The following is a 26,997-nucleotide window of genomic DNA, read 5'->3' on the forward strand; positions in this document are numbered from 1 at the left end:
AAGGCAGAGGAGGTGAGGGAGTAAGATTTTACATTTGCAGGGAGAACTGTTTTGCTGGGGTTTAAACTTCAACTAGGCTTGTGCATTTGAAGCAGCTCCTTAGGCTGAGGATCAGCCAGTCATGGCCAAATAATCTTGCTCCTGAACTGGTTGAGACTAGTAGATTAACCCAACCGGGCATTTCCCCATCCTCCACCTGCTCCACTCCCCCAAGCTGCTCTAAGGGCAGCTCCCTGGGCCCTTGATTATGGGTCACTAAGGAGCTGCAGGGAGCCCACACTGGCTCCCCCCTCCAACAGCACCCAGACGTTTCCACTTAACGATTGGTGAAGACTTCTCCAAGACTCTTGGCTCAGTCTCGGGCCCAGGATTGCAGTGCAATCACCCCATAGTCCCCTCTTTCTTAACATTCACCTCACTCGTCGTTGCCTGGGTCTGACTTCCCCACAGGACTCTAAATTCTATGAGTCTGTCCAGTTCACTTCTGGGTCCTTGGCTCTTGGCCCATAGCAGGTGTTTAATAAATATGTTCAATGGATGAGTGCATCTAAGTCCTGAGTGGGCGGTATAAGGGACTCCGGAACAGATGGGGTCAGGGCTGGGGTCCCTGCTCAGCCAAGATGGGGCTGAGTGTTGACACCTTCCTGTAGGAGTTCTGAGAAATGGCTTGGCAGAGAAGCTCTAGGGAAGGCAGAATTGGAGAGCACCCTGGCCCTTACCCAAACCCTGTTGCTGACCTGGAGGCACTGGGAAAGGTGAGTCTTGGCCCAGGGCCTTCCTCAATCGTTGACCTAGGAGATTTCCCCTCCCTGCACCTTCTCTTGTTGGCATCACTGACTGAGACAGCCCAGGGCAGAGACGAGGCATGGGCATGGCATCTGAACACCTGGGTTCCAGTCCAAACTTCCATCTCCTGATTAACCCCTTGGCAAGGCACTTAATCCCTGTGAACACCACAGTTTTCTCGCCTGTGAAACGAGAGGTCCGGTCCAGCTAACCTACAGAGCAGATCAGGGTCCTAAAACACTGGGAGTCCATCACAAGGGACCCCAATCCAATCCCCAAGCTCAAAGTTTTGGGATGGAGAAAGGGGTGAGAGGACAGGCACATGTCGGGACAAAGTGGGGAGGCTTAAAGCTTATAATACGTGGTCAATAAATATCTGTTGAATGACTACATGGGGGAATGAATGAATGAATGAATGATGTAAGGTGGTAAGGCAAATAGGGGGGGCACAGTCAGGTTTCAAGCAGATTGGGATCAGAAAGGCAACCTTCTGTTTCTCAGCTCTTGGCTAATTTAGTGGGGCTGACTTTTTGCCGTAAGTACTCTATTCCTCCTTTTCCTATCCTGCTGCCCTCAGCATCCTCCCCGAAAGGTGCCACCAGACTGAACTGACACGCCTCCCAAGGCCCCTCGCCTCCCTTCTACCCCCTTTGCTGCCCCAGCAAAGGGCAAGGGGGCTGCACTTTCCCTCTGAGCTGCCCATAAAGGTGTGGCTGCAGGCAAGGCCTGAGGATTCCTTCTGGAACCTTCTGGAAGGGCTCAGATTGCCAAGCCGCTCTCTCCCTCTCTCCTTCTGTCACCTCCCTGAGGATGAGAAGTGTGGACTGAGGCGGAATCAGCTGGGGAAATGGGACACTGAGTGGCCACGCCCTAGACAACCTAAGAGCACGGAAGCACAGAGCTGTCCGAGGAAACCTACTCCAGGGCCTTCCGAGAGTGGGCTGCGGTCCTCACCAGGGCCAGGTCAGCAAGCCTGGACTTAGCTCCAAGACCCTGGAAAGATGGACTGTGCCAGCTCCAAACATGAGGACCACAGCGTTCCAGGCTCCCCGTCCTGGCCCTGCCCCCTCCAGTTTTTGGTTTGATGTCAGCCCTTCTGCACAGGGAAGGGGGGAGGAGGGAAGAACAGAGGGAGGGTACCAAGGCTCAGAACTCCCCGACCCAGAGCCCCTCGAAGGCAGATAATTTGTGCTTTACAAAGTGATCACCGGTTCTGCTGATTAAAAAAAATAAACAAACGCACAAAGACCAAACAAAACAAAGAAGACAAATCACAATGAGTCAAGAAGGGCAGCAAGATTAGGGGGGAGGAATGGGGGCAGGTCCAGACGGGGGTCCTCAGGGCAGGCTGGCAATGTCTCTCTCTGGAGGGGGACCAACTGGCTTGGGGCTGCTCTCGTTGGCTTTTCCTTCAAACATCATGACTCTGGTTTGGAAGATGGAGAAAAAAAAACCAAACAGGATTAGGATTCCTTCCCTCATCAGGGGAAAGATCATCCCCGCCCTCGGGTCTGTAGGGTCCCCAACAGAATGCCCTTGCGCCCATTCTCCATGGGATCTTCTCTGTGTGGAAGGGGTGGCTAGCCCCTTTTTCGCAGAAGAGAAAACCAACGTGCAGAGAACTCTGTATTCTAAGCCATGCGTCTTCCCCTAAACACGCTCCCGGGAGGAGGCAGAGCTAGGCTGGGCCATGGCTCTGCTCAAAGCCCCTTCAGGTGTTCAAGAACCTCCCAAGCCTTCGGGGGTAACATCTAGGAGGGGCACCTGAGTGGCTCAGTCGGTTAAGCGGCCGACTTTGGCTCGGGTCATGACCTCGCGGTTCGACGCTGAGCTCGAACTCACAAAGCACGAGATCGTGACCTGAGCCAAAGTCGGCCGCTCAGCCGACTGAGCCACCCAGGCGCCCCTAAAAACTCAACCCTCGATCCCTGCCTTCCCCACCTGCGCTGCCCCTAAAGCAAACAGCAACGTCACTCGGTGACTCAGACCCCAGACAGATCAGAATCATCTGACTCCTGGTTAGCCTATACACATCCCATATCTGGGCATGGAAGCAAATCTTCCAGTTCTGTCTCCCAAATCATTCCCGATTCCAACGGTTTCTGCCTACCTCCTCTGTACCCTCTCCAGGCTGAGTGGCCTCATCTCGTGCCTGCACAGTCTCCCTGCGGCCACTCTCACCCCTACCGCAGACAGAGGCTTTTAAAAGTCAGCCCCAAGGTGCCCGGGTGGCTCAGTCAGTTAAGCGTCTGACTCTTGACATTAGCTCCGGTCGTGATCTTGAGGTCGCAGGATCGAAACCTGCATCCGGCTGGGTGCTGAGTGTGGGGCCTGCTTGGGATTCTCTCTCTCCCTCTCTCTCTGCCCCTCCCCCACTCATGCTCTTTCTCTCTAAATAAACAAATAAATATTTTTTAAAAAAAGTCAGCCCCTAGCTTAAAGTCATCCAATGGCATCCCTCCACATTAGTGCCAAGGGCTGAGTGGGACCGTGACCTACAAGGTCCCGTGTCACCTGGCCCTGCCCGTCTCTGCAAACTCATCTTCACTCACTGTGCTCACTGATGGCCAGACACACTAGCCTCCATGCTTTTCCTTTAAGCCCACAAGCACAGTTCTGCCTCAGGACCCTTGCACTTGCTGTTTCCTCTGCCAGGAATGCTTTTCCTCAGATCTTCACATGGCTCATCTCTTCACATCTCCCTCCTTCGGGGCTCTGGTCAAAAGCTGTCTTCTCAATGATATCTTCCCTGTCCACCATCCCATCCATCTCTGTTCCTCTCGTCCACTTTATTTTTCTTTGTACTGCGCCATTGCAATCTGGCGTTTCAGCTTTCTCGGGGTTTTGATTTTGTGTTTGTCTGTCTCTTGTCATTAGAATGAAGCTCCACGAGCCCGGCAATTCATGTGTCCCCAGCGCCTAGAATAATCCTTAGTACATAGCTGGTGCTCAGCAAATATTTGCTAAATTAATACATGATAAATCTACGGAGTCAGTGGGTAGACCAGTACCCGACACGCGGTAAATGCACTAAATCTTAGGTGTTTTCCAAAAACATCAGGCCTCCTGCTGGCTGCCATCTGGCCTCGCAGGTGCACCGCCGTCTAACCTTGATGGTTGTCCCGCCATACCTCTTGCCCCACCCCACCCCACACTTAAAGCTCTGCGGCCTGACCCGTGGGCTCATGAGCAGTCCTTCAGCCTCCCTGGGCCTCAACCTCCCCCTTCATGACAAAAGAGCTTGGTATATTTTCATTTGTACGTTCAATGCAACAGACTCCCCAGGGAATCTGTCTGTAGTGCTTCTGTGCACTGGGCAGAACCTATGAAGTGTGATTTGGGCCACCACATGCTAGGTGGTTGCCATCAGCCAGTACCGGGCTGGAGGCTTCGTATGTGTTATCTCATCAGCCCTCGGGACGACTTATTATCCTCTCTCTCTTACAAAGGAAGAAACCGAGACTTGGGGATCTAAGGGGATTTGCCCAGGGGCAGTTCGGGAGCAAGTAACACCATCGACATTTGAACCCCGCCTCCCTTGGGAGCCGGTTGTTAACTCTATGATGCTCTCAACAACCCCGTAGGGTAGTAGAACCACTTGACAAATGAGGAAACTGAGGCTCAGAAGGTTTCCCAGTAGATTTATCACTGCCGTCACCACCACGGTTGCGGCTTACTGCGTGCTGACTCTACAGGAAGTTCTGCTACAGGCGAACTCTGCCTGCAAGGTACACGTTAATGTGACCGTTTGACACATAAGGAAATCGGGTTCAGACAAATTAAGAACCTGGTCCAGTACACCACCCAAGGAATTCTCTCCGCGCGAAAGTGACTTTGACTTCAGGGGCCCCAGGAGAGGCGGGCGGTACTCACAGTTTGAGCACAGCCGACCGCTTCCCCAACATCATGTTCACGAAGTCACGGTAGGAGATGGTGTCGCTGACCCCACCTGTCACCTCTGAGATCATCTTTTTCATCTCCAGGTGGGTCTTGGGGACCCCGAGCTTCTCCATCATCCTCTTTAAAGACATCAGGTCTGCCGGAGGAGAAAGCAGATCCGTTAAGTGGAGACAGGCTGTGGACCAAGCGAGGAAGCTGGCAAAGCTCCCCCCACCCCCCTGCCGGCCCCACCCCGCACCCACTCGAAGGAGCCCAGCAGGACAGCCCCTCCCTGGGGACATGCCTTTCTCTTCCGGGGTGAACGAGCCCATCATGCCCTCCCTGCTCTCTTTGGAAACAGTATAGACTAGCGGTTAGGGACATGGGCATCTAGAATCCAACAGACTTGGGTTGGAATCCACCTCTGCTCTTCCGGCTGTGGGACCTGGGGCAAACTACTCAACCTCTCTGAAACTCTGCTCCCGTAAGTGGCGAAATGGGTTGATGGGATCATTTGGAAGGACGACGTGCGAGAAGTATCCGGCACAAAGCAGGTGTTTGGTAACAGATTCTTTATTCTGTCACGTCCGCGGACCCCCCGAGGTGAGGGTGAGCTGTCGCCCGCCGCTCCCGCTACCCAGGAAGTCACTGCCCCGCAAGGTGGGGTCAGGGAGTTGACTTGACCCCAGGCATGGAAAGTCACTCTGCCAGGGGCCCGGTGGCAGCTTCTCTCTACCTGCCACTCCCAGCCAGAGGTCCTAGGGTTCCGCCTCGCTGGCAGGGAGAGGATGCCAAAAATATCCTGCAGAGCAGGAAAACCAACAAAAGAATAAAATTCAAGAAAAACAAGGGAGGCACCAAAAAGTCACTACTCTCTGCAGAATTGCTGCCCCTGACCTTCCGGCTCCCAAGGTCTTAGGCAATTTCCTTCATATTGTTTTGTGAACAATGGGTTGGCAAAGGCTGGTGGCACAGAAGTGGGGCAGGGGGCCCCACTTGAGGGCCAGGGGAGTGGTTCGCCAGCTCACCCGAGAGCAGGGTGGGCAGGACAGATGCCAGACCCCTAGGTGCCAGGATGTCCAGGGCATTTCAAAGAAAACCGGGCAGCGCTCTGCGGGGAAAAGTGAAAGGTCTCCCCCATGCTGCTGGCCAGACTCTGAATTGGCAAGATCTTTCTGGAAGGCGGTTTGGCAAGAGGCTTCAAAAGCCTTTGACCCAGAATGTCTAATTCCTGAGATTTACTCTAAAGAAATAATCGGCGATGTGGACAAAGATTCATGCACAAAGATGCTCTTCACAGGATGATTAAAAGTAGTCAAAATTGGGGCGCCTGGGTGGCGCAGTCGGTTAAGCGTCCGACTTCAGCCAGGTCACGATCTCGCGGTCCGGGAGTTCGAGCCCCGCGTCAGGCTCTGGGCTGACGGCTCAGAGCCTGGAGCCTGTTTCCGATTCTGTGTCTCCCTCTCTCTGCCCCTCCCCCGTTCATGCTCTGTCTCTCTCTGTCTTAAAAATAAATAAACGTTGGAAAAAAAATTAAAAAAAAAAAAAAGTAGTCAAAATTGGGGGCGCCTGGGTAGCTCAGTCAGTGAAGTGTCCCACTTTGGCTCAGGTCATGATCTCACGGTTCGTAGGTTCAAGTCCCACATCGGGCTCTGTGCTGACAGCTTGGAGCCTGGAGCCTGCTTCGGATTCTGTGTCTACCTCTCTCTCTGCCCCTCCCCTGCTCACACGCTGTCTCTCTCAAAAATAAATAAGACATTAAAGAAAAAAAAAAAGCATCTTATTTCAGCCCAGGTCACGATCCCCTGGTTCATGGGTTTGACCCCTGGGTCGGGCTCTGTGCTGACAGCTTGGAGCCTGGACCCTGTTTCGGACTCTCTGTCTCCCTCCCTCTCTCTCTGCCCCTCCCTCACTTGGGCTTTATGTCTCTCTCTCTCAAAAGTAAATAAACATTTTTTTTAAAAAGTGCTTAAAATTAGAAATTGTCTACATGGGCAATACTAAGGCATTGGCTGAATAAATTATAGGCCTTCCCTGCAACAAAATATTATGCACCCATTAATTATAATTTCAAAAGAAAAGTTAATCATATGTCAAAATACCCACATTATATTATTCTTTGAAAAAAATCAGACTCTAAAATGGTATAAAAGAGCATTTGTGATTAGAACTGAGGATGGAAGGATGTAAACCAAAAAGTTTATATTCTGGGAGGTAGGACTGTAGGTGACATTTTTGTCTTTGTGCGTTACTATGTTTTCTAAATTTTCTTTATCATGAAAATGCATTAATTTGATAACCCTAACTTTTTTAAGTTTATTTTGAGAGAGAGCGTGAGCGGGGGAGGGACAGAGAGAGAGAGTAGGAGAGAGAGAGTCTCAAGCGGGCTTTGCACTGTCAGCCGCAGAGCCTGATGTGGGACTCAGTCTCACAAACGGTGAGATCATGACCTGAGCCAAAACCAAGAGTCAGACACTTAACCGACTGAGCCACCCAGGCAACCCTCCCCCCGCCACCAATTTCTTTTTTCTAAGGAAAAATAAAAGATAAAAATATTTAAAAAGGAGGGGCGCCTGCTGAGCGTCCGACTTCGGCTCAGGTCGTGATCTCACAGCTCGTGGGTTTGAGCCCCGGGTCGGGCTCTGTGCTGACAGCTCGGAGCCTGGAGCGTGCTTCGGATTCTGGGTCTCCCTCTCTCTCTCTGCCCCTCCCCCGCTCACGCTCTGTCTCTCTGCCCTTCCAAAATTAATAAGCGTTAAAAAAAATTTGTTTTTAGTATTTTAAAAGGAGAAGGAGACAAGACAGAGGAGGGGTAGAAACACTGGCAACAGCAGCAGCACTGAGCTCAGGGCAAAACAGAGGCGGGAAGCCAGTTTGAGAAACAAAGGCTGGGATCTGGACCCTGGGCCTGCCACTTAACCATCCCGTGCCCCAAGCAAGTCAGTTACCCTGCTGGGCCTCAGTTTCCTCATCTGTAAAATGGGGATAATTCAGCCGGCCTTGACCAGGTCATAGCATTCCTAGCGATGGTCAAGATACGGTCTTGAACCTGAGTGCCACGGGACAGGCGTTTGTCACCCCCCACACCTGGACCACACGATACAGTAAGGGTCTGCCGGAAGACAGGAAGCAAGGCACACAGAAGCACGATGTCAAAGGCAGGACAGTATACAAAGGCAAGGACGAAGGAACTGCCAGCCCCCTGGACCAGGGCGTCAACAGCCTAAGCATCTCCAGCCCCGGGCAGGCGTGATACCCTCTACCCTGGGTCCCCCCAGCACCTGGCATGGGAGCCTAAGGTGTGAGCAGGGATGTGGGCGGGAGGGAAGCAGAGAGGAGAGGAGTCTGGGGGCAGTGGGTCCAGGGTAGAAGTAAGACCAGCTTGTTGGCCCGGCCCACAGGGAAGTTTCCGTGTGTGCCCCTCACGCACACAAGTGGGTCAGTGGGGCTCTCTGGACCCCACACCCGCCACCCACCGAACACCCCCCCCCCCAGCACACCCGAGGCCTCACTTACCAATCTCGCCCTCATTGTTCAGGTCAAACTCCATGTACTTCTCTGGAAACCACAGAGCAAAACCCGGCATTAGCTCAGAATCAGGGTCACCCCCCTGGAGGGTCCCAGGGGCTCCCCTGAGGGAGCCCACACCATCCTCCTCGGGGGACTTGACGTGAGTCCCGTCATCTTAGCCATTGTTTCTGGAGAGAGAGCTTGCCCTGCCCACACCCCTCTCCCACAGGCGCCATGGAGAAAGGTGCTGGGGGCCACTCTGACCCTCTGCTGAGGGGGCAGCTGCTTCCTCCCCGGTCCCCCCCTCCCCAGCCTGCGCTGACTGCATCTGAATCACACTGGCAACAGTGACTAGAATAGAATAGGTTCCCAGGCCCTGAGATACAGACTCAGTGGGTTTGGAAAAGGGTGGGGAGGGGGCAGGAATTAGTATGGTTTCAGAGTGTCTCAGGTGATTCTGATGGGCAGTCAGATTTAAGGAGTCCCTGTGGTTCTGAACCTTCTGGGGGGCTGTAGGCACCACTGAGAATCTGATGCTCTCCCAAGAGAAACGCCATAGATCTGCCCTTGACCCAAAGTGGCACACACAGGGTCCCGGGGTACACAGACCCTCCCCTAAACCCCCCCTATAGACCTTGAGTGACGCCTCCCTGATCAAGAGGTCCCGGGAACCCCCAACAGTAAGGGAGAATATGCAGGGCAATGAGCCTGGTGTCTTCTAACGAGGGCAGCGTGTGGCCCTGGGCAGGTCACCCCCGCCACAAAACTGCAGGGCCCTCAAGGTCTATTTTGCACTGAACAGCCAGCATGGGAAGCCCAAGGTCTTCCTGGAAGGTCCCTGTGACCTTCATGAGCGCCTGCCCTCCAGCCTCTTGGGCGGCCTCTTCCTCCCTCACCTCTGCTCCACTCCCACTGGCCCTGCTGCCTCTGGCCCATCCACTCCCCCGCCCCCCCCCCACACCCCGCTCCTGCTGGGACATGCTGGCCTGAATGTTCCTCCCAGCTATTCTCAGGGCTCCCCAGCCTTTCGGGCTGGTCCCTGCCACCCCCACAAAGCACCTACCCCATCTGCACGCCCTGCATTGCCTTTCTCTTTGCCATACCCTCCCCCGCTAGCCTCTCCCTTGGGCAGGGCTCTCTGTGTATTCCCCATTGTAGCCCCAGGCCTGCAGGGGCCCTGGCACATAGTAGGTGCTCATTTGGAGGTCAAATGAGTGAATGATTTGAAAACCTTCACAGCCCCTTTGCTTCCAAGGTAAGTTCCTGTGGTCCCACTCTGCCCTGATGGACCCAACCCTCCATCCCAAGGAAGACAAGGAGGGGAGACTTCTGTCCCTCCTCCCAGAGCCACCTCCCTGGTACCCAGACAGAAGGGAATGGACTGCTCCTCCTTTGCGTGGCTCTCTTTCGGGCGGCGGGACAGGGCGTGTCTTTGTTCTAGCTTTTCTTTTTGTTAATGTTAGGAGCCGCGTTGCATAACGGTTCAGAGCAGGGGCTCTGGAAGGAGACAAACCGTCGGCGGGCCGTGTGACCCCACGCAAGCAAGCCCACCTCTCTGAGCCCGAGTTTCTTCATCTGTAAGTTCGAGCTCACCCCCGTCTCCCTCCTGGCCGAATTGGGATGAGTTGGGGGGAGCTCCCAACACAGCATTCCAAGTGCTTCCCCCAAGGTCAACGTTCAACGAATGCTTCGCCATCAGTGTCCTGCCTCAGGACAACTAAGCTGTTGGCAGCCTGAGGAGCACTTGGCAGGCCCTTGGCCTCGGAGCAGGGAGGATGCCCACACTGCCAAGGCTTCGGGGGTTGGGGGGGGGTGTAGGGGGAAGGCGGCCTCGAGGATATCCGCCGAGGTCCTCCAGCGGCCAGGGCTCCCTGCACACCCGGTGCATCTCCCAGGCAGGAAAGGTGGGACTGTCCCGCTCCTTATGTGCACGGCTCCTCTCCTTTCGAGCCGCTGGCCGGGAACCAAGCGCCAGGGCCCGGAACAGAGGGACCTTTATGCCGCCCCCTCCCCGCGCGGGCTCCCAGGCCCTGTTTTCTTTTCATCCCGTGCTGCTGGGATTCAATGGGCAGAAACTCTGCCCCCTGCCCCACTGTGGCGACACAAACGTCCATTCTGCGCAGGGGCTCCCGAGCCGCTCCCCCGCGGAGGGGAAAGGCAAGGGCTGCTACAAAGAGCTGATTGTGTGCTGGGGCCCCGGGAGCAAGCAGGGCCTGGACAGCAGCGGACGGGAGCCAGCCTGAGCCCTGCCTGCCGGGCAGCTGCGGGGAGAGGGGCCAGGCTGGGCCCGCGGCCGAGGGTGAGGGGCCTGGGGTGGCGTGGAGACAGGTGGAGGGGCCCGTGCCCGCGCCCACGCCCCCCACCTCACGGCCCTCTGGGAAGGGGCGTCCTGGAAGAAACGGGGGCTCAGCCTGGCTCTGCGGGGTAAGGAATCCTACGTGCCAGGGGCCAGCCCAGCTCTGTCAGGGAGGGTGGGGCAGACAGCCCCAGCTTACCTTTGAAGGCCGCGAGCTTTTCCACCAGGTTCTCTTCATCACTGTACTTCTGGTCACACAGAAACTCCTTGAAAGGCAAAAGAAGAGTGCTGAGCGCGGGGTCAATGGGCAGAGCTCACTGACACGTAGGCCCATCGCCCTGGTGCCTGCTCCCATGCCAGGTGGCCGGGCTTGGCCAGGCAGGGCAGGAGGCCCCAGTGTTTGCCCTGGCCTCCTGTCAACCCCTCAGAGGCAGATCTGCAGTCCATGCCGTGGGCAGGAAGTATGCTCAGCAGCCCGGGGTGCCGCCCGGAGGGCCTGCCCTAAATACCTTCAGTCGGCCTCCGAATTACCAGTGTGGGGAACTGGGCCTGCCCCAGCAGGGCACCCCAGCTCCAAGGTCCACGGGGCCACGAGCCCCAAAGGCAAGCTGCCTGGTTCTAGCATTAACTCCTTAGGGATGTGACCCCAGCATACGAATTCCTGTCTGCCTCTCGATTGCTTTATCTGACAAATGGGTAGAATTATCATAGCTACTCCTCCAGTTTGTTAAGAGCCGCCAAGGAGCGTGTATGTATGACTCTGGGAAGACAGCAAGTGCTCAATAAACAGCAACTCTTGTATGATTAGCCTCTGCTCTAGCCTTGGGAGGTCACTTACCCTCTCACCTGTAAAACAGGGCTACCGTCCCCTCAAATGATGCCTTTCAGAACCAGGTGGGGGGAGGGGCCTGTGGGGGGGGGGGTGGGGGACACTAACATCAGCCTCCGGAAGGAAACACCAACCTGCACGATCTCTTGGGATCTCCCAGTGGGTCCAAAAGTTAGTTACTATTATCGCTCCCATTTTACAGATGAGGAAACTGAGGCGCACACAGCCAGAGCTTCAAGTTAATTTCATCTCATGAACAGCCTGCATCCTTCATCCCAACACCCAAAGATGGGCGGATGGCAGGCATTCATCTGGCTTTAAAACAAAACACTGCAGGGGCGCCTGGGTGGCTCAGTCGGTTGAGCGTCCGACTTCGGCTCAGGTCACGATCTCACGGTCCGTGAGTTCGAGCCCTGCATCGGGCTCTGGGCTGATGACGGCCCGGAGCCTGGAGCCTGCTTCCGATTCTGTGTCTCCCTCTCTCTGACCCTCCCCTGTTCATGCTCTGCCTCTCTCTGTCTCAAAAATAAATAAACGTTAAAAAAAACAAAAAAACACTACAAATTAGTAAGTACCTGTTTGGCCAGGTAGCTTACTTGCCTTGTTGATCTTCAGGCAGCCCTGGAGCCTGCATTCAGGGAAATACTCCTGTCCTCTGGGAAAGCGGAGGCCACGTTCCCATCCTAGCACCAGATTCTGCAAATCCCCTCTCCTCTCTGGCCACTGCTTTCCTCATTACGGAGCAGACCGAACACGGGCATGGGACCTCCACTCATTTAAGGGGCCACAGGGTATACAGCTCTGTTCGAGGCACCAAGGGAGCAGGTGAGACCAAGGAAGTAAGGTCCTTATCGTTAAATTACAGGAAGCTCATGCTTAAAATGATGTTAAATGGGACGCCGGGGTGGCTCAGGGGGCTAAGCATCCAACTTCGTTCGGCTCAGGTCATGATCTCGCGGTTTATGAGTTCAAGCCCCGCATCAGGCTCCCTGCTGTCAGCAGAGAGCCGGCTTTGGATCCTCTGTCCCTCTCTGTCTCTGTCCCTCCCCCACTCGGTCCCTCCCTCCCTCTCTCTCTTTCTCAGAATAAATAAATAAACTTAATAAATAAAATCACATTAAATATTATCTAGATCAATCACTCAATCTGTTTCTAAATTCCCGCTGTCATGCCCCACTAACTGATGACAAAGTCTGTACTTGCACGTCAGGGCTCAGGCAACAAGTATATCTAAGCACGAGGCAGAATATGATCCCTTCCAGGGTTCAAGTTCCTCCAAATTAACTCAGCCCCCTTTGACAGGGAAGGAGACACCCACCTGCCAGTGCGGCTCCCCTTGTTGGTTCTGGGGGCTGTCCCACCCCTTGCGCTCAATTTGCTTGGACCCATATCCCTGAACGGGCTCTGGCTGGTGCAGGATTTCTGCATTGGGCAGGCACTGTGCTATCTCACTGAGGTGGGAACAGCAGGGCCAGAGAGGTTAAATCACATGTCTGAAGTCCCTGCAGGTTTGGTTTGGAACCTGAGTCTGTTGGACCCCAGGGTCTGTCTCTGCCTCCAGCAGCCTCACAGAGGGCAACCCCAGGGCCCCTGGTATGGCTCGGCCACAGCTTCACATCGGACCTCGGTACCATGTGCCACGCACGGTCTTGCCCCCACTTAGCTGGAGCTATGACTGTCTCTTGCAGCCCGGGAGGCTCCCGCCCCCCCCCCCACCCCCGGCTGGCTCGGTCCAGGACTTCTCTTCCTCTTGGCTCCCTCTCCTAGCTCTTTTCCACTGCTCTTTTCCCCAGTCCCATTCTCTGCCCAAAAGTAGGACAATTACCTCTTGTCTGTGACCCTGAACACACCAGGCACCTCCCAGGGTCACAGGTCCTATTATCTGCACAGCAGAGGGACAAACAGGTCCGTGGTTCCCAGACTTGGGGATAACGCAGAAGAAAACATTTCCCAAAAAAAAGTTAAAAATAAGGGGAGGTGCTAATATAGACCTGCCAAGGTTTTATTTTGCCAAGTAGAGACTTTAAACAATCACCACTGACTGTTGCCGTGACTTCAGCAAAGGACATTTCGTAAAAGTAGGAAGTTCATAATCTCAGAATTTTTAAATGGAACCCATTTAGCTGACGTTCGGTTCACTGCCTGGCCCCTGTGTTCCCTCCGCTTTGCCATTTCAGGAACTGGAAAACCCTCGTGGGGAGGCAGAAGGGCACGGGCAACGCCCAACATCCGGGAGCCCCTGGCGAGAGACCTGGGGGCCCTCCCCGCTCCCACATTCTGGTTGACCAGAAATCCTGCGCCAGCCAGAGCCTGTCCGTATCATGTACCAACCCCCTCTAGAGATCCAGGCAAACTGGGCTCAAGGCTCGGACATGGTCCCTGGTCTTGGAGACAAATCGCACACAGACGAACCCAGGACCAGCAGGGAGCGATTCTCGTTCACGGGGCCTGACCCGGAGCCGGCAGGTGCAGCAGCTCTGGGCGTCCAGATTATTGTCTCGATGATAGAGTCAGTTTTCTCCTTAGTGCTTATGACCACGTGACAGGCTGTCCAACTGGTTCTCCCCCTCTCTCCCCCCCCCCCCCAGAGTGAGTGCCTCCCCCATGCCAGGCTCGCTCCCACCTTGGGAACCGTAGCTCCAGCTGCGCCCCCTGTCTGCAGCGCTCGTCCGCCCCCATCTGCATGGCTCTCTCCCTCAACATCTTCACCCATTTGCCCAGCTTTCACCTTCTCCAGGAGGCAAATCCCATCCATCCTGTCCACCGCGGTCCTCAGCCTCCACTCTCAACCCGCTTTCTTCCCGCACATCCCTCCTATCCCACGGGAGGAACCGCCTCCTAACACAACTTACAACGTAGCGCTTATTAAGGGTGCTGTCCGTTGTCCGTCTCCCCCTGCCACAGAACAGGTGCCCAGGAAATTTTTGCGGGCTGAGAGAACGGAGACCCAGCGAGGACAAATAACTTGCGCAAAGCAGCACGGCTGGCAAGTGCCCGAGCTGGGATTCAAGTCCACAGTGGGGGCTGTCTGGGCTCTTTCCCTGCTGAGCTGAGGAATCAAAGTGACCCGAGAAAGCGGGTGTTGGAAAGACGCCGGGAGGAGGCAAGCCTTTGGCCAGAGGTTCCAGGAGGACGTCTTTACTGTCTCATGCCCCACAGAAGCCTCACACACGGCAGTGCCCAGCATATAGTAGGTGCTTAGGAAACATCTGTTGACTGAATGGAGAGGCCTGGCATTTAGCCCAGAATCACTTTCTCCACTTGGCAGAGCAGCTTTGCAAAGGCGTATGCGTGTGATACAAGACTGGAGGGGCTCAGGGATTGGAATTACACGTTTCCTTAGAGCCAAAAATGACAAGTGCCCTGAGCCACAGGGTGGCCAGGGCTGGGACAGGCAGCTGACCCGCTCACGCGTGGGCGGGCAGCCTCTGCTGAACCCGGGCTTGGGGCAGCTGGGAGGACCATGCCTTCGGCAGGGCGCCAGGGAGGAGGCAGGTGGGCAGCAGAAGCGGGAGTCCCAGGGGCGGGCCTGCCGGCTCCCACCCCAGCTCCAAGCTTTGGATTCTTGGTTCCTGTTCAGGCGCAGCCCACAACTTCCCCACCTCCAGGCGTCCTCCCTCTGTATCCTTGTCCAGCCTCGGGGCACAGCCATGTCCGGTGGGCAGGCACCCTACATGTGTCCACACTCCAGGACCACCCCCCGCCACCCCCCCACCCCCCCGCTGCCCTGACTCTGGACCCCCAGACAGAGGAGAAAGAGACAGAAGCCACCGCAGATGTTTAGAACACAAGCAAAAGGAGAAACAGACGGCAAGCTGGAGCCAGAATGCCTGGGATCGACATCACTTAGTAGCTGTGTGAAAATTACTTCATTCGTCTGTGCTGTGGTTTCTTCATCTGGAGGAAGGAGAGAAAGATCTCGCAGGCTTGTCCCGAGGGGTTGCAGTAAGAAAGCATAAATACATGTAAAGTGCTCATACAGTGCCTGGCACCTAGTAATTACTAAATAAACGTTAGCTGTTTATTCTTGCGGTCTTCTGATATTTATATCCGTACGATCTACTTCTAACCCCCACAGCTCATCGTCCAGACCATCATCGGCTATTAAATAGATTAGGAGGCACACCCCCTTCCCACCGACTTAGGCTGGCTGTGGTTGGCTTCCCTTTCCCTTTTCCGGGTATTCCCATTGGACAGACCGGATAACTGAGGCCCGGGGAGGTTGCTCGAGGTTATGAGGTTTTAACAATTCGAGCAAAGTCTGTCTGCCTCCCTTCACCAGCCCAGCTCCCTCCTTGCCCCAAACAAGAAGAGGGTGTCCTGGCCACAGGCTTCTGGGCAAAGAAAGTCAATACTGAGCGTTACCTTTCCTCCTGGGCGGCTGCAGGAGGTGATTCTGGAGGCCAGGGAACGATCCTATAGCCCTCGAGGGGGACGAGGAGGGTGGGTGGATGCATTACTCCACCCCCGGCACCCTCTCCCACTCCGACCCACTGTCCCAAACGACCAGTTTACCCAGCTGCACGAAGTGCTGTCAGGACCTCCAGGCATAAGGGGTGCAGGGGGCTTGGAACGAAATGGTGGCCCGGTCAATCCCCGGCAAAGAGTCAGAAACCACAAGTAGGCAGGAGCGTGGGGTCAAAACTAGGAAGCTGCCAGCCAGACGGTCACGCCTCAAACCAGAGTGTCCACGGGCAAGGCCCAGGAAGGCGGCAGGATTGTTAAAACAACCACAGAGGCAGAGAACCTGTAAGGGACTCCTCAGAGCATCCTGCCAGTTCTCTTTGTTCAACGGCTGGGGAAACTGAGGCCCCAGAACGGAAAGGGTCTTGCCTCAAGCCACAATGGCCGGGGGACCCACATAAACGCTCCTAGGTGCAGGGTGTGCAGGGCAGAAGTCACAGGAAGGGAGGTGGGATCAGGTTGACTGGGCTCAAATCCCAGCTGCAGCACTTCTTAGCTCTGTGGCCCTGGGCAACTTGCTTTACTACTCTGGGCCTCAGTTTCCTCATCTGTAAAATGTAATCCTAATGATAGAACCCCGCCCCCCCCACCCCCAGTGGGGCGGCATGAGGATTAAAAGAGCTGACTGCAGGGGCGCCTGGGTGGTTCAGTCGGTGAAGCGTCCGACTTCAGCTCAGGTCATGATCTCACACTCCGTGAGTTCGAGCCCCGCGTCGGGCTCTGGGCTGACAGCTTGGAGCCTGGGGCCTGCTTCGGATGCTGTGTCTCCCCCTCTCTCTGCCCCTCCCCTGCTCATGCTCTCTCTCTCTCTGTCTCAAAAATAAAATAAAAATCATGCTCTCTCTCTATCTCAAAAATAAAATAAAAATTAAAAAAAAAAACATTAAAACAAAAATAAAAGAGCTGAGTGCATAGGAAGAGCCCGGACTCCTACATGTAAGTGTTAACAGTTATGTGTTTGGGTCGCCCAAACTGAAGCCACACCAAGAGATTAGGTGTGAAAAGGGGAAAAGCAGAGACCTACCCACAGCTCTCTGTCCCACATTGTGCCACGGAGTCCTCCTGGTAAGCCTTGACCCTCTGGCCATCCCTATTTGTCCCTGGACACCCGGCTGACCCGGCAGGGATGGGCCATCCACACGGGACAGAGTGCTCCCATCTCGGCCCCAGGGGACGGCGCCCACGGCCACACCTGCTCACTGCTGCCTCGCGGTCGTCTACAACCTCTGATGCCCATCAGAACCTACCACCCATCCCTGGGATTCCCATCTGCATACTCATGCCCGGAAGGGAGAATATCCAAAACCAGCAGAGGTTGGCAGCCCCCGCCGCGTCCGGGCTTCCAGATCCCTGCCACCTGTCTGCCCCGCCCCCACCCCCTACTTAACTCTCTTTCTGGGCTGGTACCTCTAGCACCTGCTCCCGGATACTTGCTCCTGGCCCTCCAGGCTTGTCTTTATGTATCAGCCGCAGCAGAATTTTGGGGCGGGCAGATATCACCATCTGGGAGGCCATCCAAGGAGCTGGTGGTTGAAACCCTGGGCGAAACCCCCAAGGACAGGCAGCACCATACTGGGCCGGGCCGAGATGCTTCTGACGCAACCCACGGGCCCTTAAAGGGCCAGGCCGGCCCGGTGCGTGGCAGGAGGCTGTAACGTGCACCCGCGAGGACAGCAGGCTCGCGTTCCCCTCAGCAGCTTTGGGGCCTCACCCGGATGCTGCATCCTGGCCAGCAGCAGACGGGGCAGCTGAAGAAAAACACCCCACCGACTTCACAAATGAAGCAGACCCCACCGAAATTCTATCCCCGGCTTCCTGTGACACGGCCACACCAAGGTCGAGACCGGCTGTACCCGTGGGGACACTGAATCCTCAGCGGCTCACGTGGCCGCTTATCACCATCTCCCTTATAATATATTAAGGAGGAGCAAGAGAGACCGGTGCCCAGCGATGCCAGCTGGGCACATTCGCCTGGGCAGGGACAGGGTGGCACTGGTCAGGTCTCAGAGGTCCCCTGTCGCTGGGGATACAAAACCCCTGGGCGCAGACGCCCAGCCTGCTGTGTCCAGTTCTTCCCAGTACAGATGGTACCCGGGTTTGGAAATAACCATCAGGCCCCTAAATGCTATAGGGAATGCCAAGTGCCCTTCACTCGACCCAGGAGGGCTGGGGAAGGCGGGACAGTAGCCAGAGATCCCTATCGCTTAAGCAGGAGCGGCCTGTGTCACAGCTAGGCCACGGCCACCTGGTGGACAGCGTCCCGGGCTGGCCACGGGTGCCGTCTGGAGTCAGAGTCCCGGCTCTGCCACTTGCTGGCCGGGTGACCTCGGGCCGGTGACTTCACCTGGCTGAGCCTCCGTGTCCTCATCTCTAAAACCTGAGTAATCCCTGTCCCCCGGGGATGTTTACAGATCCTTGCTGCGCATCTGGGTAAACAAACGCTCTGCCCGGAGGAGTCACTGAGACGATGTATGTGCAGCACTGTGCACGGAGCGAAGGCACAACCCAAGTCATTAGCTAAAGATCCTGGCCTCTGGCCAGTTCGCGATGCAGCCCTCGCTGCCCTCTGCACTCCTCCTAATCGGTCGGAAGGATAAGGGCACTCTGAGGGGCACCCATCCAGCCCCATCGCTTCTCTCTGTCCCTGTGGGGAAACTGGAGAGACCCTGTCCCGTTGCCAGATAAGGCCAGGCCTGGCTGGCCCGGGGTCACCTGCCATGCCTCCAAGGCACAGGGAATGTCAGCTATGTGTGGGGGTGGGGGGTGGGGGAGTGGGAGGTGCTGGCAGGTCCCGCCCGCCTCAGTAGTGCAGAGAATGCGCCCACAAGCACGCGCACTCACGCACACGCGTGGCAGAGACGCAGGGGCTATCTTCAGTCTATGCTGTTTAAACCCAGGCGGTTGACTCATCCCACCCTCTCCCCCGGCCCCCCAGTCTTGTTTTCTGTAAAATGGGAATAGACGCTCATGGCATCAGAGTGAGCGTGCAGCGAGATGTTGCCTGAAGTGCTCCTGGAACGCTGCCTGGCACATGCCAAGTGCTCAGAAAATGATCAAGAAAACTAAAGCAGAACCAGGAAAAAAAAAAACATGCACTTCTATGCAGCCCCGCAGGACCTCCAGGTACCCCCGAGTCTCCTTCAGTTTTTTACTTCTGACCCTTATAACAGCAATCGCTAAGACTGAGCTGCCCTGGTACCCCTTGGAAGCTGGCCCAGCCCGGGGTGGGGGGAAGGCCCCAGAGGGAACTGGGATGTTGGCCCAGAGAAGCCCCCAGAACTTGCCAGCCAGGCTGGGCTCTGCCCCAGGCAGCGGCCCCAGGGGTACTTAAGCACATGCAGCAAGGGAGTCACGAAGCCCCATCCTCCATGCGTCCCTGCTTCCGCAGGGCCACTGGGAAACTGCTCGGGCCAGCCCCCCAGAAGCTCTGCTCCAATGGGGCATTGAAGCTATACCCCCAAGCAAAGCAATCCGAACTGCCAAGGTTCCCTCTAGAATCCGCCCACCCCAGGGAACTTCTGCTGCGGTCATGGTCGTGGGTGGAGCGGACTCAGACCCTCAAACAGAGCGACTCCCTCAGAGTCTGCAAAGAGCTTCTGTCTGTCTGCTTATCTCCACGGACTGTCCTAGGGACTCGGAACAGAGCAGGGATCACTGCTCCCTGAGTTGCAGGCAGGGAAGACTAAGGTTCCACCAGACGAAAGGGTCTGTCCCAAGCTGCGCAGCCAGCAGGGGCTGCGACATGTCACAGACCCTGCCCCTGGGTTTCCCCTCCCCGCGTCTTAACGCGCCAAACAAACCGATGATAACAATCATGACAGCAGCCGGCTCTCCCGTGTGCTTTCCATAGATTTTCTCCCTGAAAAAATCACGACAATGAACTACCACTACCTCACGCGGATGGCCCAAGGTCAGAGAGCCAGCGAGCACTCTGCCCACCCCTTCACCCCCACTCATGACTCCATACTGTGGGGTCATGCCGCCTTGACCTCCTGGGGTGGGAAGCAGCTCAAACTTCTGGTTTGATCCTGGAGTCCCCTTCCTATGGTTTGATCCAGCGGCCCAACAGCACCCTGGGTTCACATGACGTGGCTCAGGATAGCACGTGGGCAGGTAAAGGAAGCTAGTTCTGCTTCTGTGTGACCTGAGCCAGCTGCCTGCCCTCTCTGGGCGTTGGGGTCCCAAGGTGGTTACGTGGACCCTCCTTGCTCACCTTCCCCGGTCCCAGCACTCTCCAGATCAGCCCCTGGGAGCCACAGCCCCACTCCCTTCTGAGCCAAGCCAGTCTACCTCCCCAAACAACCCGGTAGCTTACCCCACCCCCCCACCCTGGGGACTGGCATGGAAAGTCCCCCACATTCTCAGCTCCTCTGGTTTGTCTGACTGTAATCGCTTCTCCCCCCATCTCCAGTTGTCTCTGGCTCAGGGTTCTGCCGGCTGTGGGTGGATTCAGCCAGCCTGGAACCCGCCCGGCCGAGTGGCCCAGGGGGCTGTATGAGGTCAGGGTTCCAGGCTCCTGTCCAGAGGGCAAGAGCAGCCAAGACCAAGGGCGGGCTGGCTGTGGAGGTGGCCCAGCAGCTTGGACCCCTGAGAGCCCCAGCCAGATGTCCAGTCTCCCTTTTAGCTGTGCTCAAGATGGCACCCGGGGGCAGGGCAATGATGGCAAAGAGGAGCCCAGAGTTTACTTGGAGGGACCCTGGGTCCCCAGAGCCCCGCATGGGATTCCTACAGCCAGTGGAATGAAATCAGACAGGCTGCCTAGTTCCAGGCCCTCCAAAAAGAATCAAGGAGGGAATCAAGCCCCAGCGAGAGGAAATACTACCCCCAAGAGGCAGCCCCTAGACCCACCTCCACACAGCCTGGACCCCGATGACACTCACCCGCTTCCCATGCCGGGACTCTGAGCTGGGCTTGGACCTTGGGTGCCCAGCCGCTGAGGGAGCCGGCGGGGGGAATAGCTAGTCTTGTTTCGGTGAGCCCGTTAGGAGTGAATCTGGGAGACCGCCTCGGGGAAACAACTCTGGCACCGTCCACGTCTTCCCTCCTGGCAGGTGCGGGACCACGCACACTCCGCGCCTTGCCTCAGCCAGTCCTCATCGTGACCCCCACTCCGCCCTGAGAGCCTTTGCTGATCGCCACGGAGCTGGTCCGCGATGGAGGCCAGGCCTGAGCCCAGGTCTCACAGAACCCCAGAGCTAGGACTGTGCTGCCCTTGAGTTTTGGCCAATCCAGGCAGGCCCTGACACTTTTCCTTATCTTCTACGATTTACATGCTCGTTCCGCAAACGTTTACGGAGCGCCCATTGGGCGCCCAGCCATAGTAGGAAGGATTTCTTTATAGAAATCCACCAGGGCCAATGAGAAAAGCATCAAGCCTCTCGGAGAAGCTTCCCTAAAAAGTTGGAGTGAGAAAGAGGTGTGGGGTGGGGGCGGGGGGTGGAGCACTGGCCTGCAGCCTGGACCCCGGGTTCTAACGGCGGTCCCATGTGGACTCTGGACTTGCTGTGCCACCTCGCCTCTCTGAGCTGGGACACATGGGGGGGAGGGGGGGGGTCCCTCCTGCGCCACATCCTTGCAGCTGGTCCCAGGCGGGCTTCCGGGGAGCCCCGGCCCCCGGGGGCACCGGAGCTCCTGGGCGGGCCCTACCTCCCCAGTCTAAGAGTAACGACTTGCAACCCGAGCCGCGGGAGGAGGAGGGGGAGGGAGGAGGGGGGGACCTACCTGGAGGCGGGAGGCACAGGGGCAGGGGCCGAGGGAAGGAATCGGGGGAAGCCCAGAGGAAGGAGAGAGGGGGTTGAGGCGGCTCCAGGCACAGCCTCGCAGACGGGGGCGGGCCCCGGGGGGCTCTGGGATACTCGGGGGAAACTCGCCGTCCGCCCTGGCGGCGCGCGCTTACCCGGTTGATCTCGGCCAGCCTCCTCTCCTGCCGGGCTTTGAGCAAGCCGAACGCCTTCCCTCCTGCCGGAGACAAAGAAGCGGCCCGGGAAGCGTGGGTCTCCCCGGGCCCCGCGCGGCGGACGACGCCGCGCGCTCCGCGCGCGCAGGTGGCGGGCGGGGGACTCCGCGCCGGGGGGGGGGGGGGGGGGGGGGCGGGGCAGGGGCGCGGGGACCGCGGCGCCTACCTTGGAACCTGTTGCCGAGCGCGACCGACATGGCGAGCGCGGGGCTCCTCCCGCCGGCTCCGGGCTGGGCGGCCGCGGCGAGGCACGACGACGAGGGAACTGGCGCCGGGTCCGAGCTCCGGCGGCGTGTGGCGGCCGCACCGAGGGGCGGAGGGATGGCGCGGGAGGCCGGACACACCCCTCCCGCCCTCCACCCGCCTCACCCCCGCCCCCCCCCCCGGGTCCTCCCGCCCCGCCGCCCGGCCGCCGGCATCAAAGCGGCTATTATACGGGGCGCCGCGCCCGCCGCCCGCCCCTCTGCTGGAGGACGCGGAAAATGCACAGCGCGGGGCCGCCCGTGAGCGCCTCCCTCCCTGCTCCTCCCGGGACCTCGACCAGTCCCTTCCCAGCGCCGGGCCGCGGTTTCCCCTTAAAGAAACTTGGGGACCATCTCAGTACGCACTTGCTGTTGGGGTGGCCTCAAGGATCCGATACCGTCCCGGCGGGCGGAGAGCCGGCGTCCACCCGCCCAAGCTGTTAAGTCGCCGCGGCCCTTTGCGCAGCACGCGCTCGTGGAAGGCAGGCCAGATCTTTACTTTTAACCCTCGGAAGAAAACTATGAAAGCTTTCAGGCCGTTCTGTGCGTTTGCTTTTCTGTTTGTAATGACACAGTGTCACTAGGACATCAGTGACACCTGAAGTCAAATCGGGATGCTTTCCTGTTTTGTTACTAAAATCTATGTTTTCGCTTGAGAGAGAGTGTGTAAGTGGGCCAAAGGGGCAGAGGGAGGGGGAGAGGAGAGAGAGAGGGAGAATCCTAAGCAGGCTCCTCACTCAGTGCAGAGCCCCATGCTGGGCTGGATTCCCAGACCCCGGGATCATGACCTGAGCCAAAATCAAGACTCCGTGGCTCAACCTACTGAGCCACCCAGGTGCCCCCGAAATCTATTTCCTGGGCACTCACTGTGGCACACAGCCAGATCAGTACAGGATATATTTATGTTATTTAATTCTCAAAGTTCTATGAAATCGCACTGGCTCTTCCCATTTTACGGAAAAGTCAGGAAGCCAAGGCCTGGCAAGCCCACTGCGATGATAAATCAAACCGCTGCCTCCTGGAAGAGTGGGGCTCAGGGTGCAGGAACCGGGGACTAGTTAACAGGGAGGTAATGAAGTCTCGCGTCCAAATCAGGACATTTCTGAGAGTGAAGGGTGGCAGCCACAGGCACAAACAGGGACTGTCCTGGGCAAGACGGCACACTTGGTCACCAGTGATGCCCCCCCCCCCCCACACACACACATCCAAACACACACAAAACAAGCATGTCCCTGGGGATTGGATCTGGGAAACCTCCTTCCTCACAGACTTGCCTTGTACGTCTTGACCCCTAGGGTTGGGATCCTGGGACCAGCTGGCCATCTTTTCTTCTGTGTTTGTCCCTAGGGGAGGAAGTGGCCAGGCTGTCCCAAGGAAGGGGGCAGGACAGAAGGGAATGTCCCAAGGTGGGCTAATGCCAAGGACAGCAGCAGTTCAGGACCCCACTTCCCCAGCTCAGTGAGCACCTGCTGAGTGAGCATCACCGATGCCCATTTGCCCCTAGGGTTTGGATCTAGCCAAGCCGTGTGACCTTGGGCAAGGTCCTCAAGGTACTTGCTTGAGCCTCAGTGTCCTGATCTGCAGAATGGAGGAGACAAGCGCCTCTCACCAAGCAGGGGCTGTTATAACTTTTATGACTTTTTGGGGTGTCGTAAGCAGACAGTAGAAACTTGCAGGGGAGAAGGGCTTAGGAGCTACGACCCGTGGTCGATGGGAAATATTCCACCTGGAGGCCAGACGAGGGAGCTGACCTGGAATGTGGCCCTCGTAACACACTTCCCAGTCCAGGCTCGGATGGCCCGTTGCCCTGGCCAGTTGCGGTGGTTGGCCCCATTAGCCTCTCTGCAGGGCTGAGGCCACCCCACCTTCCAGTGCTCAGCCGCTGGGCTGCATTGCTAGCCCGATGTGCAACAGCTGTTGCCACATTCCACCCAGCACAGCCCCACCTCTGGGCTAGAGAGTGGCTCTGTATACACCAGGCATGACCGGACCGCCTGAGTCATGAGACGTCAAGCCTGAAGTACGTCACCATGGAATGGAGAGGAGGCCTGTTCTCCCACCCCCCACCCCCCCGCTCCCATTGGGATTCTGGGACTGGGCTTTGCTGAGTCCCACAGCTTGAGTGGCTAGGGGCTTAATGCCAAGAGCAGGCATCAGAACGGCTGTGTGATCTGTCAGCAGAGAAGGCGGGTGTTGGGGGCGAGGGGCCCGAGGGCATCAGACCCTATCCCAGAGATCTTCAAAGAACCTTCCTCTCCTTTCCCCACTGGTACCAGACACCAATCATCAAACTCACTGTAGAGCAATGGCCTTCTGTTTCAGCCCCCTTGCCCCTGTCCTCCCTCTCAAATCAATCAAATCACTCCCCAGGTCACTGGTGTCCGCCCCCCCCCCCACCCCTCACCCTCCGTGGCCTTGGCTCTCAGGTTCTCTGTGGAGGAGCGAGCGTCTTCTCTGAATGCCCTCCCCCAACAGGATCAGGAGAGGGTACAGACAAGCTCTCGCTATATAGCCTTGCACCCAGAGACCCCTGTTATTCTGAATAGGAGTGGGGGGCCCTGGCCTAAGCTGGGCCCGTCTGTCAAGAGAAGGTGGGATCAGGGCAGTTTCAAGCTCGTCTCTGTTTGACCTGACGACATGTAAACCCGGGAACTATGGTCGGAGGGGAGGGGGCAGGCGATGGAGTGGGCTTGTCTTCCATCAAGCTCGGGAAAAGCAGAGAAAACTTCTCTGTGGGGAGAAAAGACAGAGGCAACACGGAAGGAGAAGCAGAGGCAGAGGCCAGGGAAGAGGCGGGAGGGAGAGGACAGGAGAGTCCCCGCCCTGGGCTATTCCGAACCGGATTCTAGAAGGTCCTCCATATCCTCCCAGCAAACTCCCCTTTTTCATTTAAACCGACCCAAAAGGGGTTCAGGCTACATGGCCAAACCGTATATGCTCCATAGTCCGTCCTACCCACACAACCTGGCTTCCTGGAGTGATCCGTGCTGGCCAGGCCTCCACCCTGCAAACCCTGAGCTATGGAATGTTCCCGCTGTCTCCCCACCCTTTGAGGCCTGGCCCAAAGCCCTCCTTCTCCTCCTCATTGGGGTCGCTCCCTGGGCCTTCTTGTGCCGGGGGACACGTGATTTTGAGTTCACTGTTTCCTGCCCCAGAGGTCAGCAGAGGGCCCCTCATGCTCCCCTAGACGTTTCCCGATAACCCCCTGCAGCAGAGAGGAGAGAGTAGGTGACTATGGTCACAGGACCCCAGCAAAGCCCTCGCCATGGGGAGACCCCGGCAAAGCCAGTGAGCTCAGCTCTTGCCGCCTTCCTTGTACTGCACGGGCGCAAGACGGATCACGGAACATTCTCGTACCCACCCATTGGGTGCTGGGTGTGTGCACCCACAGCCAGGGCCCCTGCTGCGAACCAGCAGGAGAAGACCAGAGGCATGCCACCCAGCGGGTAAAGGGGTCCTTTATTTTCACATTACACAGAACTGGTTCGTGCTGCTGCCAGTGCCCCCTGCCTGGGGCCAAAAGAGCCATGGGAGGGGTGGTGGGTCCCCTGAAGCACCTGTCCCAGGGCAGACGGTCTGCTGTCTACCAGGAAGAGGGCCCCGGGAAAGGGGCGGGGCTCCGGGTGAAAGTACCAGGAATTCTGGACAGAGGCTGCCAGGGGGGGCCTGGCCACAGGGGGACTCCCCAGCAGGACGGACCAGAGTGGCAGCCAGGCCTCCACACCCTGCAGGGGTCTCCCTGGTGGCAGGTGGGGCCACAGGGCCTTAGGGTCAGTGTCAGTCAGTCAAAGGCCAACTGGGGTCGTGGGGTTACAAAGAGGAGCTCCCACATGACCCCAGTCTCCCCGACCCACGCCCCTTCAGGCCCTTGAGGTGCAGCTTTTTTGGACCGGCCACAGGCCGAAAGGTGCACCGGGGCCCAGGGCATGTGATTCCCAGGATCTTTAGAACAAAGTATTCTACAAAGTCAGTGGTAGCCGTGCAGGGGTGGGCCATCCTCCCAGCCGGCCGCACAGGCTGCGCCACGGCCCCAGGAGTCCCCGGGCCTCAGGCTCCACTGCTGAGACCCCCCCCCTCCTAGGATCTGGTCCCTCGGCTGCGCTGAGCTGCTCCGTGTGTGTGTGTGTGTGTGTGTGTGTGTGTGTGTGGCGGGTGGTGGGTGGGAAGCTGCGGGACAGGGGGTAGCTCTGGGGCTGGGGGCTCTGGCTCTTGCGGAACCCCACCCCGATCTCTGCAGATGGCCCCCCTCAGCCTGTCAAGCACCGACTCGGCCTGGGTCCTTGCCTTCAGGAGCCAAGAGTGGGTATGTTAGTGCCAGAGGGTAGCTAACATAACTCCTCCAGCATCCAGAGCTCAGTACTTGACTGTGGACCGACTGTAACGTGGGCACGGAGAGAGGGACTTGCATGCGTGTGCGCATTGTGTCCACAGGTATTGTGGATGTGCTATTGACACCGCGGTGTGCGTGTTTGTGCGTCACGGCACGGGAGCGTGCGCCGGTGGTGGTGGGCACGGCCGCCTGGGTGAACCGTGTATGTACCTCCACGCTGGCGGGAACGGAGGGGATGCAGGCATGGACTTGGAAGGCGACGTGAGGGTCCCCTTGGGGTGGGCACACCGAGCAGCGGGCTGTGGCGGGTGCGCCTGTGGGGTGCGTGCGCGTGCCCGGGCTAGGGCCGCAGCGGGGGGTCTGGGCGGCCCTCACCGCCAGCTGGCACAGCTCTTGGGCAGGCTCTGCAGAATGGCCTCCAGGTTCCGCTTGTCGGCACGGATCTCCGCGAGGTCGTTCTCGAAGCTCTGGATCTGCAGCTCCTGCTGCTTGGACTCCTGCTCCAACAGCCTCAGTTTCCCCTGCAGGGCCCCCGGCGGGCTCAGCCGCAGCCTCAGGCGCCCCAGGGCCCACTGGGTCTCGTTCAGGGCCTGGGCTGGGGCTTGGTGGGTGTCCAGTGACCCTGCAGAGGGGCACAGACGGCCTCAGCACAGGCCAGCTCCCCTGCAGGCCCCAGAGGCCTGTTCAGCCCCCATCCCGGAGACC

At 57.6% G+C, this 26,997-nt stretch overlaps 2 protein-coding genes across 2 annotated transcripts in view; both read right to left on the reverse strand.

The window, feature by feature from the left end:
* Window positions 1–1,621: 1,621 nt before the first annotated feature.
* AIF1L (allograft inflammatory factor 1 like) lies at window positions 1,622–21,917 on the reverse strand. The gene is made up of 6 exons (XM_047098195.1): window positions 21,887–21,917; window positions 21,661–21,722; window positions 10,671–10,737; window positions 8,182–8,223; window positions 4,660–4,822; window positions 1,622–2,212 (listed from the first exon to the last, which is right to left on the reverse strand). The coding sequence occupies exons 1-6, from the start codon at window positions 21,915–21,917 to the stop codon at window positions 2,125–2,127; spliced, it is 453 nt and encodes a 150-aa protein (XP_046954151.1). The 3' UTR covers window positions 1,622–2,124.
* A 4,746-nt stretch (window positions 21,918–26,663) lies between these two features.
* LAMC3 (laminin subunit gamma 3) overlaps window positions 26,664–26,997 on the reverse strand; it is a 55,838-nt gene continuing 55,504 nt past the window's right edge. The window contains exon 28 of the mRNA XM_047098168.1: window positions 26,664–26,914. Coding sequence (XP_046954124.1) covers window positions 26,664–26,914 — 251 coding nt within the window. The remainder of the gene's footprint in view (window positions 26,915–26,997) is intronic.

Source organism: Lynx rufus, unplaced genomic scaffold (assembly GCF_022079265.1).
Source record: "Lynx rufus isolate CCGP_SWC_20201006 ecotype Redwood Valley unplaced genomic scaffold, mLynRuf1.p SCAF_44, whole genome shotgun sequence".
In the NCBI taxonomy this organism is placed as follows: Eukaryota; Metazoa; Chordata; class Mammalia; order Carnivora; family Felidae; genus Lynx; species Lynx rufus.

Coding starts and splice junctions, on each gene's coding strand:
- AIF1L (XM_047098195.1), bottom strand. CDS start 21,917: ATGTCGGTCGCGCTCGGCAACAGGTTCCAAG. Junction 8,224..10,670: donor AAAGCTCGCGGCCTTCAAAG/GTAAGCTGGGGC, acceptor TGTGGTTTCCAG/AGAAGTACATGGAGTTTGAC. Junction 2,213..4,659: donor CGGTCGGCTGTGCTCAAACT/GTGAGTACCGCC, acceptor CTTCCAAACCAG/AGTCATGATGTTTGAAGGAA.